Source organism: Sander lucioperca, chromosome 7 (assembly GCF_008315115.2).
Source record: "Sander lucioperca isolate FBNREF2018 chromosome 7, SLUC_FBN_1.2, whole genome shotgun sequence".
Lineage (NCBI taxonomy): Eukaryota > Metazoa > Chordata > Actinopteri > Perciformes > Percidae > Sander > Sander lucioperca.
Window position 1 is genome coordinate 8,959,736 of NC_050179.1, and position 14,253 is coordinate 8,973,988.

At 42.4% G+C, this 14,253-nt stretch overlaps 1 protein-coding gene across 2 annotated transcripts in view; it reads right to left on the bottom strand.

Annotated features, from left to right (window-relative positions):
• reln (reelin) overlaps window positions 1-14,253 on the bottom strand; it is a 100,081-nt gene that overhangs the window by 71,993 nt on the left and 13,835 nt on the right. For both annotated transcript variants that reach the window (XM_031282752.2, XM_031282751.2), the window contains exon 2: window positions 6,962-7,069. In XM_031282752.2, coding sequence (XP_031138612.1) covers window positions 6,962-7,069 — 108 coding nt within the window. The remainder of the gene's footprint in view (window positions 1-6,961; window positions 7,070-14,253) is intronic.

Consider the following 14,253-nt stretch of genomic DNA (forward strand, 5'->3'; position numbering starts at 1 on the left):
GAGCTGCCATCTCTCATAGTCTGACATTTTGACTGACGTTCAATCTGGCTTGTTGGCAGGAGGGCACAGACAGCCAACCTTCAGCCTTGAGATGGATGAGTGTGTGGATATCATGATTTGAATGCATAATTGTGCATAATGAGAAGGAAAGACCATTCATGATTGTGTATTTCCATATGTTTCTATTTCCGCATGGGACCCTTAAATGTGTGTATGGTATGATTACACTTTTGGCTGCACACCCTCTCTGGCCCTGCCTCCAGAGGTCAAGGTGCAGCAGGATTTCATCTTTAATCGGGCTGTGTGATAGCATGAACTCATCCGTCATGGGGACAGTGTCGGCTGGATGTCCCTGTCACTAAGCTGTCCATTTTGTCAGACCGCCAGATCCATCATATTGAGATGGGGACAGATCCTTGCTAGCAGAAGCCAACCACCCCGCAAAGACATACAAATATGCAAATTAACGACAAAACAAACATCACCCTTGCAAACGAGCCATCCATCAATGACCAGTTTCTCAGTAGCTCAGCATTGGCACGGCAACACCAATCAGCCACTCCGTCAGAGGGAGTGATGAAACGCCATCATCTCATCTTCTCCCCCTCCTTATATCATTCACATACTGTCTCCTTTTCATTGGTCCCTCTTTGCCATTTTTCATGCACACTTTCTTCAATGTTCTCCTTTCACTCTCCACTCATACTCATTCCCTTAATCTCAAACACTTTGTTAGCCCCATGTTGGCATTTTCGCCTATCCATTTCCCTCTTCTGTCTAATTTCAAAGCTCTCCTCCCTTCAAGTGCCTTTTCTTCATCATCGGAATTATGAAATATCTAGAGACATTTAGAATGAATACTTGTTTTGTCTTGTGTTTGAATGGATAATGATGTGATGGAAAACATTTTGCCATTAGGGGAACAATACAACCAGTCCGACCAGATGTGACATTTCTTTCCATACAGGCCCTGGTCTGTGGGGTCCAATACATCACCTGACATTCATCATCGCTGTGCGACTTACAACAGCAATCTGTTCTCATCTAAACTCCAACCAAATAAATTAAAATTATGACAATGTACAAAAGTCATTGTTTTCATCATAAAATCTTTGAAAACGCCAATTTGAAAGCTTTCTGAGTTTCTTTCAGAAAGCCAAGAGGCTGGAATGGAAAGAAAGTGCTCTTAATGGAATAAAAGTCAAAGGAGGGAAAAACATGAAGCAGAAGTTGGAATTCTCCAGCAGCTGAGTCAGTTCAGACTTTTCTCCACGCACGTTACACGCACGTTACACACACACACACACACACACACACACACACACAGTCTCAAAGTTTCACTGTAAAACATGTTGCAAAGGTCTCCGATGAGCAATTAGGTTGTCAAACTAGACTACATGATATAATGAAATGAATCACCTTATACACTCTACCTTGTCCATTAACTGTATGTTGTGCAGTCCCTCCAGGATTTCGCGATCGCGCCAATTCACGCAAATTCAACCAATCACCGCGAATTTGGTGCGACTCGCAATTTTGACCAATCACCGCAACTTTTCCGCACATTTGACCAATAACCTGAAGTTTCCCGCGACTTCAACCAATCACAGGAGTCCCACGTGCACTCTGAGAGCCAATGACCAATCGGGAGTGAGAACGGGTTGATCATTTCCTTGTTTTTGATATGAAGACGAGACATGTGTGTGTGACTCATTTACCAACAAAACGTACAGCGAAAGACCGTGCAAAACATTTCAGACCGTCCGATACATTTTAACATCAATGTAGACTTTAACGATTTAAAAGTCGCTGAAGTTGCTGCCGTTTCCATCCTGGCTGTCAGCTCTCTGCAGCAGGTGGGGCTACTGCTCCGTACCCCCCGCGACTGACACTTGCACACACACAAACACACACACACAGACACACACACAAACAACACACACACGGTGGATGCAGGAGAAAAAGGAGATGAGACGACACGATGACCTAAATTGAGGACAGCTACGCTCGTTATTGTAAGTGCAATGATAAGTTAAAGTCAGTACTTTATCAAACCGTATGAATGTGTGTCCCAGCCCAGGATAGGAAAATAACTAACAATGTAAAGATCAACAAGCCACTGACAGATATGTTCAAATTTGATTGATTCAATAAATTATTATTTTTTGTCTTAAATCCACCACCCATTTCCATCATCAACATTTACAGCATCCTGAGCCTTTTTGGTAAGGTTACTAGGAAAACTCAGCCCAGAGTAATTTTGTTCTCCCCAAAACAAGTTTCCTTTTTATTTTTAAAGAACTATACAAAAAAAAAAATCGCAACTTTTATCGCAATTTCTTACAAAAGCTCCCGCGAAATCAGGCATTTTGGGCCGCAACAATCTCAAAAAAAGGCCGCGAAATCCTGGAGGGACTGGTTGTGACTGAATGAATCTCTCCCACAATGACATGTTGAGTCTTTCCTTCCAGCCCCTCGCATCTTGAAATAGGATAATTGTTGCGTCTGTGCCTCAGCCAGACATTTTATCAGGCCCATTATGGGCACATTTATAAAAACCACAGTCAATTTACACTCCTGTGTTCTCCCTCTCTCAAGCGTGCCAGGCTTCCAAACATAACATTGTTTTTAGCTTCAGTTTGTCTGATTATGCACTAGCCATAGCAAAGCAATTACAGCATCATAAAGGTTTGTGGTTAGTCACCCAGCGGCTAGTAGGGGGATCCCATGCCTTTAGGCAGTGAAAGAATGAGCCTTGGGCAACCGGAGCCGCAGCTCAGCCCAGAAGCCGAAAATATGGCATTCCTTAGATTACCCTGATTGCCACCCCAATGGCTCTATTACACTTGAGCTAATTTGATGAGTGGGTGTTCTGACGACGCAATAACAAGTCAGTCCCTTAAAGCTTCACATTTTTATTACTAATGTATTGTGAAGTGCATTGTTATTCAGAGGGAGTGAAGGGCAATAAAAGTATCAGCTCTCTGTCTCCATGTTGTGGTGTATGTGTGTGTGACAGACAAAGAACAAGTAAAACCAGTGATAGAGCATGTATATTTGCATGCAGTGTTGTCGTGCACTGGAGTTTTCCATAAAAAGCAGTCAAGGGTGACACGGAAGGCCGAGGGGAATTCTCTCTTTGGAGGCCGACGTGCAGTCGTCCTGTCTGCTCGCTGCAACAGCTCTGACCACACCAACCACGAGACATCCCCACACAGTGTACAAATACTGACCTCTCTGTCTCCACAGCTTCCTGCCCTTATCTGTTTATTCCATCTTCATTTTTCTCTGTTTCAAACCATTCATGCTCACAATACTGTATGTCTGTCTTTGTCTTTCTTTTACATATCCTCTTTCTCTCCACTGACATCAACCCAGCAGAAATAAAATATCTACTAACTTAAAAGTGTTCCCTCTCTGCTTGCTTAGCATTATCTTAGGATTTCAAATCTCAAAAACCACTGATCTTCTCACTGTGTGCGATCCTGCGGTGGCTGTGCAGTGAGGTTTCATTTTTCCCGTGCTGGAGTTCATGTTGTTTCCCGCACCGATACATCTGTCAACCACATGTTACCCCAGCCAGGCTCCGCTCTAGCAGCTGTACACAGCTGGAGTGTGTGTATGGGCTTTAGAGTGTGAGTGGATGAGTATTTCTTTATTGAATGTGATGTGTGTATGCATGTTGCTGTCCATGTGTATCTGTGTCCCCTACATGCCTCCATTGAGGGGGATTAGAGCCACACCCTATCTTGGACCCTCTACACTAAACACTGGGCTCATAAAACTCCCTCGTGAACATATTGTCCTCACAGATCCTCACAACAACTACAGCCACAAAGCTGTGTTTCGTTCCATAATTGTTCCACTCCATTATCTTCAAAGCATTTTGCTTAAACACTGGCTCTCTTATGAACAGCAATGCCACTGGGTTTCCATGAGCTCATTGATGATGCTCTCTCTCTCTCTCTCTCTCTCTGGGAGCATCCCTCTTCAGCCCTCCCAAGGCTGAAGAACCTTCTCTCCTCAGATGTGACACACTGCCATGGACTATGCTCTGCAGACCAGCCAGGCTGTGTAGGGTATGTATGTACTAGAGGTGTGACGATATGAAAACGTGAGTGCAGACCAGCAGCCAGCATGGCTTTGACCTCGAAATGAGCGTAGGAGATCTCCCCGCCTGTTCTCTAAAGTTGACTCTGAATTAACTTTTGCAGAGCGATAGCGGAGTTGCAGTTGGAAAAAAGCTGCCTGTAAAACCCAGTGTTAGAACGTTAGAGGATACCGCCGCTCTCTCTCTCCCTCTAGGATACCCTCAGGATTCTTCAAGTTAAATTTAAGACTTTTTAAGACATTTTTAATACCACCTAGGATGGAATGTAATGCAAACTTCAAGGCCATATAATGGAAAATCAGTATGGATTTTTTTTCAGTACTTGTTCTGGCATTTTTTTCATCTGGCATTAGCTATCCTTTTTAATTTAAATCTTTTTTTTAATCTTATTTATTATTTCTAGTATATTTCTTGTTTTTCTTTATGTGTGTGAGTGAGTAGGTGTGTTTGTCCTTGTAACTTGCTGCTTGTAACAGAGTAATTTCCCAATTTGGGATTAATAAAGTCCATCTATCTATCTATCTATCTATCTATCTATCTATCTATCTATCTATCTATCTATCTATCTATCTACTACTAAAAATTCATTTTTGTTTTTTACTTTTATTTTTTATTTAAGGAAACTAAAGTAGTTCAGTTAGAAGGTCACACACAGCTTTAATTAGAAGTTAGAAGCTCACGCCACAGTTATTGGGTCTGAAGAAGTTAGTTATACAGGAGAGAATCCAGTCATTTGAGTTTGTGGCAAAACCTTTCACAGTGCTCATTTTTCATTTTGTGAATTTCGATCGAATAAAAGACTTTTTCCAGTCATATTCGTCATTAAAGTTTTCTTTAATATAGTGTTAAAATCTCGTCTCGTTCTCGTGAACCCAATATTGTATCGTCTCGTGAGCTGAGTGTCTCGTCACACCCCTAGTATGTACTGTATGGAGGGTGTCTCATGAAAATCCCATCAGCTCAGCGCAACTTCTTTCAGGAAGACGTCAAATAACCCAATCACTACTCTTTCTTCTGTTTAGAGGCGTCACTTTAGTTAAACCAATCAGACTTGGTCATGAAATTCAAGGACCAATCACAGCATTACAACTCTGCTTTAAATCTGTTCTCTCCCTATGCTGTCAGCTGTCGTTTCAGGCAAAGCGCTCAACCCTCCACCTCCCCTGCCGCCTACTACGGTCATCGTTTTTCCTACGGCTGACCGCTACGTTGCCTCCTTCGGTCTGGTCTCCAGTCTCCTTCTCCGCCGCCACCAGTGTCTAGACTCCATCGGGAGTTATGTCCTGTTTCTCTACCCCTTCAAAAAAAATCTAAGTCTAATCTCCAAAGACTGTACTTTTTATTATGCATTTGTACAATAAATCTTTTGCATATCTGCAAACGAAGTCTCTCCTGATTTAAATAACTGTGCAGACAAATAAAGTAAAGAAAAAGTAAAACCCACAGTCCCACAATGGGCACTAAGAAGAGGACTATAGTGGCAGTAATGAATCACCCCTCTGTTTCGCCCTTTATGACAACATTGATTCTATGTAGCTCCATGGAGTCCTGAAGCCCACACTGGGAGAGGATGCAGGAGAATCAGAGCAGAGAGACACAGTGCAGAGAGCACTTCAGCTGAGGACAGACTGATTGACTGGTGCTGTGAAACCTGGATGGCATCGCTGCTTAGCAGATTACACATACTGTAACGGAAGGCTTTGCAGACTTTAAACACATACCATGGAGAAACTAACAGTCCCACGAGCTGCTACCTATCAGTCTGTGTAGCCTTTCTCTTAAAACTTTTCAAATTAATGAGAGTGAAGCAAAGGTGACGCAATCCTTGCTTGGATGCCTCCCCAGTAAGCAGGGCTGCCAAGAGTGAAGAGCTGCCCTGGCCGGGGTGAAGTCAGCGTCTGAAGAACAGTGGAGTTAGTCAGGATAAGTGAGCACGCTGGGCAGCAGTTCTGGGCCAGCAGCCCTGTTCTCTGAGGAGTTCTTTATGTCCGATCCATGCCGCAAAGAGAGCCCCCACCACTGCACACAGGGGCTCCATCCGCACACACTTCATCTGAGTCTTAAAAATCCTCATTGTACTGTACTTTTCAAAACAATTTTAAGACTACATTTAACTTTAATTATAACACACAACTGCACATGCAGATGATGCAAAGAAAAAATGCTAATAATGTTAAAAATGAAAACTGTAATTTGACAACTAGAATACAAATATATCATGAAGAGTTAACCGTTTCTATAGCAAACCAACAATAAAATGAAACTAAACTGTTTTCCAAAACCATTATCCATGGATAACGTCTTACTATTGTAATCATACAGTATAAAAACAAAGCCAATGCAACGGGACTGCTGCACCTTTTTTGCAACATCTGACCAGCTGCCCTGGTGATCATTAATATTCTCTTTTTTATTATTTGAAGTCTGGTTTTGTCTCTCAGAGGCCTTGTATACTTGTTCTGCTTTGTTCTCCAATGTCCTTTCCTCATGTCATATTTAGTTTTCTGTTTTTCTTCTCTCAAGCATCAATGAAAATACATCTGGCCCAAACCATGGTCACATCATCCCCACTCCTCATCCATCACGGCCTGTCACAACAGGAGAGGGGAAGTGGTCTTATGCTTATTCTGGAAACGGATGTGGATAACTGAGCTGGGTCGTGCTCACTGTGATACTCCATAGTCCCAGCACTAAGATACTATTTAGATGATTATTTAGATGATCTAAGAGTTTGTTTGTGCTAATTGTAAATTTAAGTTGTTCATTTAATGAGGAGCTTGTATTGGCACGAAGATCATGGGTGAGGAAACAACTCTAAACAGCCTACAGTGGTATCTTATGAAGACTTACCAAAGCCAAAGGCGGCTGGAGCAGGGATGGGAGCCGACTGGACTGGTGTGGATGTGTAGAGGCCAGTTACCAGCAGACCATCAAAGGATACACTAGTAGAGATGGTTACTGAAGAGACAGAAAAAAAGGAAGATGTTTAACATTGGTGTTACTCTAAAGCTGCAATGTTACTGCAATTCCACATCCAGTTGGTTATGTCATAAAGAAGCAAAGCAAAACAGAAATTGTTTCACAAATGTAAATTGTGAAATAGAATTCATTAACCTCTCATTTTTTAGTGACCCTTTATTTCAAGAGGACTGGAAGACAAGGTGTCAGAGATTGCAAGTATATTATGTTCACACTTCATTTGCAAGCTACACAGATTATTAGTTGGTGTGATGAACATGTGAGTGGAAAGGAAGTCTGGAAGTGTATACACACTACAGTTCCTTAACATCCTGCTTGTAATAAGCACAGAGCTCAGGTGTTAACACATGGAAATGTAAAGTGACCAATAACAGGGAGGCCAATGAGACCAAACGCATGCAAGCACGCACGCACACACAGAAGCCTGATAAATGGAGGTTTGAGTCACTTTTAAAAGTAAAAAAACAATATGATCCCCTCTAGTTTGTCTCACGGCCAACGGCTCAAGAATGTAATTTAACTCATCCTGAACAAATCACAGTGCTTTAAACAAACCCTGTCCCTATTGACAACCATATTAGAAGAGACTGATGAACTAATTGGCTGTAACCCTGATAGCTTTGCTAAACCTCTATTCATCACAGGTCACCACAAACAGCAGCTGAGCAGAAAACTGCCAGAGGTCTATTATTCAGCTTTACAGATCTACATCTTAGTGTATCCAGCAGCAAGTTAACTATTGATCTACCTAGTAAACAAAGGCCCTGAGTGACGGGACCACAGAGCCAGCTACATCACTGGAGGAAAAGAGCTCAGCCACTGGACTGCTTCCAGCCAGACAGATCAGAGCACAGGGGAACAGTCTGCGGCTCAAAGGAGAATACAAGCCCACAAAAATACACTTTTACACTTTGAGGAAAACAATCCTTTGCATTGGGAAAAGATGAAGGCATTGTTATTTCCTCACCCTGGAATCCCCCTGCTTTTGGGGGGAAAGTGGATGGGAAAAGGAGGAGACATCAGCGGCGTTGGTGTGTTTTTCGTAAGAATAGCAACATGTCGGTTTGGTCTCAGGGCATTCATTCTTCTGGGCTTGGTTTTCAATGTGGGAATCTGGGCAGAGCAGACTCCTGTGTGGCCCAGTCTCCCTGCCTGTCTGTCTGGGTGACTCCATTTACACATGCTCAGACAATGCGCCCAGCGTTTGTGTGTGTCTGAATGTGTGTTCTGCATCTGTCTGTGTATACAGTATTGGATGAGCTACACCCTGTTCTCAGAGCACAGTATAACCCATCTCTCCCCCTTTCCGTCTCAAGCCTCAATAATTCATCCCACAACTCTCCTTATGATATCCAGACATTTCCTCCTCTCTTCTCCTATCGTGGTTTTTTAGAAATCCAGCTAGCACTAATGCTGTATTTAACATGCGCTCTGCTCCACTACTGCATACAACAGTAAATCATTTACTTGTTATGGCTTTTTTTTTTAAGGCCCACTTAAGCAGACAGGATCCAGGCACATAGTTGACACTTGCTTTAATAAAACCATGACATGACACCAAAACATGTTTTTTGTTTCAATCTTCTACTAAAAACATGCAAACCTCCAAAAACATAAAATGAAACTAAACGCTCTAATAACACTGTAAGCAACAAATAATGTATCTGTATCTATAATAATCTGTATTCCTTTTACTTGTCAGCTGTGAGCACTGCCAAATTCTATCAGCATATAGTGTGTACAAGAAGCTGTATTGTGAGAAAGACAGATATTTTGCTTGGCAACAGAAACATAATCATATTCAATCCATGTTGCTCAGTGTACCTTTTACACTGCAATACCAACAGAATGCAGGGGGAAGGCCTTCTCATTCATACAAGCAATTACCATGTTCATGCTGAGCATACATGTGCTCCTCGTTTATGCTATTTTTTCTTCCCAGAATACATTACCTATTCAACAAATCCACTCCAGAGTGTAGTGAGACAGGTTATCAGTGTTTACATAATGTTGTATTGATCCAAGGCCATGGCACGATGCAGTATTTAATGAAGTAATGGACTGGGTTTAATGCACTAAGTCGGACAAGGCTTCACCAGCCTCCATATACACAATACACTCATTTCTGCAGTTGCATTGACCTGCTTCACCAAGGTAACACACACTACATTACTCTCCACAGACATTTGCATCCAAGTTACACACACACACACACACACACACACACACACACACACACAAAAGATTTTATCCACCGCTTACACCTTTCTTCCAGCCTCTCTCCCTCATCCTCATTCCCGTTTCAGGAATCATAGTAAGAAATGCTCTCTCTTCCATTTCCCCCATCTACTCCCTTTTCATGCATTTTCTGCTCCCTCGCAGCAGTGTATCTGCACTGTGTTTGATGTGGAGGTTGGTGGGAGAAAGAGTGGAGGGGAAGCAAAGCTAGGGGCACAAGGTTACTATTGAAAAACAAGCACAGGGGCGAAGAAGGATGGAGTGATAGGTAGTAGTGGAGTGGCCCACTGAGAGCAGTGCTACCTGATCAATACAAATGAAAGATCTAAATTATTTAGACAGGACTCTAACACCCCTCTCTCCCTCGCCTGTGGAACCCAACAGACTGATCAGCCAAACAGATCAGATCACCTGTGGGGGTATTTCACACACACACACACACACACACACACACACACACACACACACACACACACACACACACACACACACACACACACACACACACACACACACACACACACACAGACAGATCTAAAGGAGGAGGCTGGCGACCTTTGATGGTAGCCTTTAAAATTCTTGTCCATACTTCATTTCTGAGTACTGTTCACTTGGCCGAGGGGCATGAGAAGGTAATGGGGGGGAACTTTATTACCAACACTCTCATCCAACACATTAGAAGGTTTTGTGTGTGCAAGCATGTGTGTACACACACTGTGTATGATTTGTTTATGTGTAAACGAATCAGGTGTTAGGCTAGCACAGTTCATCTAAACATCTGGACTAAATTGGAGGCTTTTCCTACCATAAGACTTAAACTAGTCTATTGACTTTTCTATGAAACACAAGGGGTGGAAAGAGATTTTTAGATAAACATAAAACTACATTGCAGGCCAAATATTATAATATATAATATTTAAAATAACAGGAGACATTTAATAACAATAACTGTATGTGTCTCTGAAATCAGGTATTGTAGATATGATGCAGAATCTTTGGTTTATGAATCATGATTACACATCCCCTTGTATGCTTTCATTCTGTGGAAATATAATATATTATAGTATGTTAATTCTGTCAACTTTGATTGTCAGGTTAGTATTGGCAGATGGGTTGGGTGGTGGCAAAGTAACATGTGGAGGTTGCAGCTGTTCATGGTATGTTAAAGAGCCAGAGCTCTCTCTAGCAGTCAGGTTCACCTTGGCTCCTGACCTACAGGCTCTCGATCCCTCCCTCCCACTTAAACTCCACATCAGGACCTCTACATGCTCCTGGACAAGTCTTGAGTCTGTAGTTGCAAGTGCACCTTAGGTCTTGCAAAAAACGCTCATTACACTTTATGCATAGCACTCACACCCACATGCACACACTCATACTTTATACTTGAACACACCACAGAGCACATCCCTCGGCCCTAAGCCGGCATGTAATATTGATGATGCGGTGTGGTATGCCTCATTACAGACACACACAACCGTGCTCCTACTCAACTATTGATGGGCCTGGGGCTTTCTTCACTTCTCTGGATCCACCACGAGTAATGTTAAGGCGCAACCGGTACACAGCGCAACACAACACACATGCTTTGCTGACAAGTCTCTCAGTTATCAGAAAATGAATCTTCTGGGACAATCTACTGAGCAAAAATAATATCACAAATATAGTAAATTGGAAAAAGTTTATCCATGTGCAGAACAGAACAGCATGCTACTTTTTTTTTTGTGCCACCTAGCAATCAAGAACAACAGGATTGCATTAGTTCCTGGTATTACCTGAGTGCATCACCACATCCCGAATGCTGTTAAAGCATCTTCACCCTGGTACAAACAAGGTACTGGAGGAAGACAGGGAATAGATGTTTAAAATTTTATAAGATACTAGACTACGGTTTTACACTAGTCCCAAAGAGGTGTCCTGTTGCCTTTAGAAATGAAGGCATTTTCTGGTTGTTTCTTTATTTATTCATTGTACAGGCAGTGAGGGAGTAGCCATGATTGTTAGATGGTTTTGGCCGATTCCTCGAACAAGAAGCAGGTCTATTAAACAGTGAAGAACTAACTAAAGTGTTGCTGACTGTATGCTGGGTCAGCAATCATATTTAAGACATGAAAATAGGGCCCAGTGGCATCCTAACAGCAATGGTAATGTCTCCTTCAGGTACAGCTAAGCATGGTCGGCACTGTGGTTGGCAACGCTTGGTGGCATGAGCTCATTCTTAGATAACAGCAGAGCGAGGGACAAGGTGGGAACTGGAAGTGTGGGAGCTCTGAGAGAAGACCTGATTTACGTCACAGCCTAGTCCACTTGCATTTAAGTCCCCAAATGGTTGGCATGGCCTGAACAGCTCCTTTTTGCTCTTTGTGTACAAATACACTCAGCAGTCGTCACCACACCCACATTCATAACCTTTACTTTACTTAAACAAGTTACGGAAAAACATTTAGAAAAGACTGGAAAGACATAGCTCCATAAGGAGGTTCTGACAAGATTTTATTTGGTAGCACCTACTTATACCACAGACAGAATATAACATAAGGCACTGCAAAAGAGATACTGTAACAGAAAGTATCATCAATGAAACCACTTTTCCCCAAGTGAACCAGGAGGACGCCCTTTTTGTTTCCAAATGGATGGAGGTTTTCCTGGCAACAATCTGGATAAAGATAGCCGACCATCTGACCCATATCCCACTGGCAGACACACACGTGCCCCAGAGAGGACCAGGAAATGGAGGCCAGACCATGGGGAACCTTTAGTTCCATCTGTTTCCGTTGCCATGCCAATGTCGGGGTGCCACTTCACTCTGAGCTTCCTGAAATGGTTCAAACTGTCAGTCACCTGAGCATGACACCATGAAGGATATGCTGCTAATTCCTCTGATAAGGAAGTTAAATACTGGTCCTTTAAACTAACCACAATTTCAAGAAGATGCAGACAAACTGAATCTCGTAAGTATGAATGTCTCTTTACAGTTTCAGACGATTGTGTGGGAAGTGTGTTTCTGCTCATATATGTGTCATGTGGTGTTCCAGTCAGGTCTTAGAGGCATCATTCCATTGCGTAACCTTCTGGCACCATCCTGGCCTGCTGGCACTGCCATCTGCTGCTGTGAAACACTAGATCACAGACAACCTATCAGCCACTGAGCTTCTACAGGTCTGCTTAACGGCAACATCTCCAACATTTTTTGCATGAAAGCAATTCATCTCTTGGGACCAGTTTACAGGTCATTTCATGATCACTGCCAGAGATTATTATGTGTAGCCTATTCTTGTTCTTGGTCCAATATGCTCTGTCAAGGTTCTACTCTGTTAACCAAGTAGGGGAGTTGAAGCCTTCCTGCCTGCCTAACTTGGCTTCACACCTGCAACAGCCGTGGAGAAAAACATGAGTGAAGAGGCAGTTCTGTCACAAACATCCTGTTCCTCACACAAAATCTGCTTCAGAATCACACTTTATTGTGCTGCTCTCATACCATGCAATGTATGTGTGGGTCTGTTTACATTCATGTGAGCCTGTAAGTCACATGCTTGAACACGAGCAAGCATAGGTGTTTAAGTTATTCTACACAAAAAGAAGCCTCAGTTTATAAGTCTCCAGAGTAGGGATGTCACAATACCAAAAATCTAGTAGTCTGTACCGATACCACCAAAAGTACCAAAGTCGATACCATGCTGTGTAAAAAAAATAAATAAATAACAATAATACTTAAACATTAAATCCTTTATTTAAACATTTGAACATCATAAAAAACACAACAATAGGGGCAACAGTCACCGTCACATAATAAAAAAGCAATTACAAAAGAGATATATAATAAATATTTAAACAGTTGAACATTATAAAAACACAACAATAGTGGCATGTAGCCTTCAAATAATAAAGGTCCTAGTGGACATCCTCCTCTGACTGATACTGGCAAAAAAGAGAGTGGGAGGGAGAGATATTTTAGTTATCAAACATAGTGGGCCCTATCTTGCATCCGGTGCAGCACAGCACAAAGCCCGACGCAAGTGTCTACGCAGTTGTCAATTTCCCGTCCAGCGCCCGCGTCGTTTAAATAGCAAACACACCTGCGCCCATCTTTGCGCCCATGGGCGTGCTGGTCTTACAGGGAGGTGTGTTCAGGTGAATTTTTGGCGTATTGCTATCTTGAGGTAGCGGGAAGTGATTGCGCCATTGACCAACAAAAACCTGGTCTAAACTCAATAGTGCAGTATTTCATTGTTATTTTAACAGAAAATTAGTAAAATGCGCCTAGGCTTATGCACAGCGCACGCACACTATGTTTACACATACACACACAGGGAAGCGCAGCAGCACACAAACATGCAAAAGATTACAAATAAAAATATTATGGTGCAAATCCGCCATCATAATAGCAATGCGCCTAGGTACAAACGCGCCTGGCTTTTAAATGGAATGGGAGATGACACTCATCTGATTGGTTTATTGCATGTTACGCCCAAAACACACCTATGAATTACACACCTATGAAGACAACAAGTACAACCCTTTTGAACCACGCGCCCGGCGCACGGACCCTTTTTTCCACCGTTAAACTAGCAAAAGTGGATTTGGACACGGCCTAAACGCACCTGCGCCATGCGTTTCACACTGCGCACTTAGATCGTTAAAATAGGGCCCAGTGTCTGACAATGACTAATAAAACAATGGAGGCCACAGGTGCTAAGGTGCACTCATAAACAGGCACACACCTTATACTCTGAATACACACATTAGTTTAAATTCACTGACATGGTGGCAGGCCAAAAAGATTTATTAAAACCATTAAGATTTCATTAATTATTAAATCCAGTGACATTAGGCTATATTTTACTGACAGGACAGGACACAGGCTGAATGGCAATGCATGGTAGCCCATGGTATTTAATAACGTTGCGTTAGCGTCGTTAACAAATAAA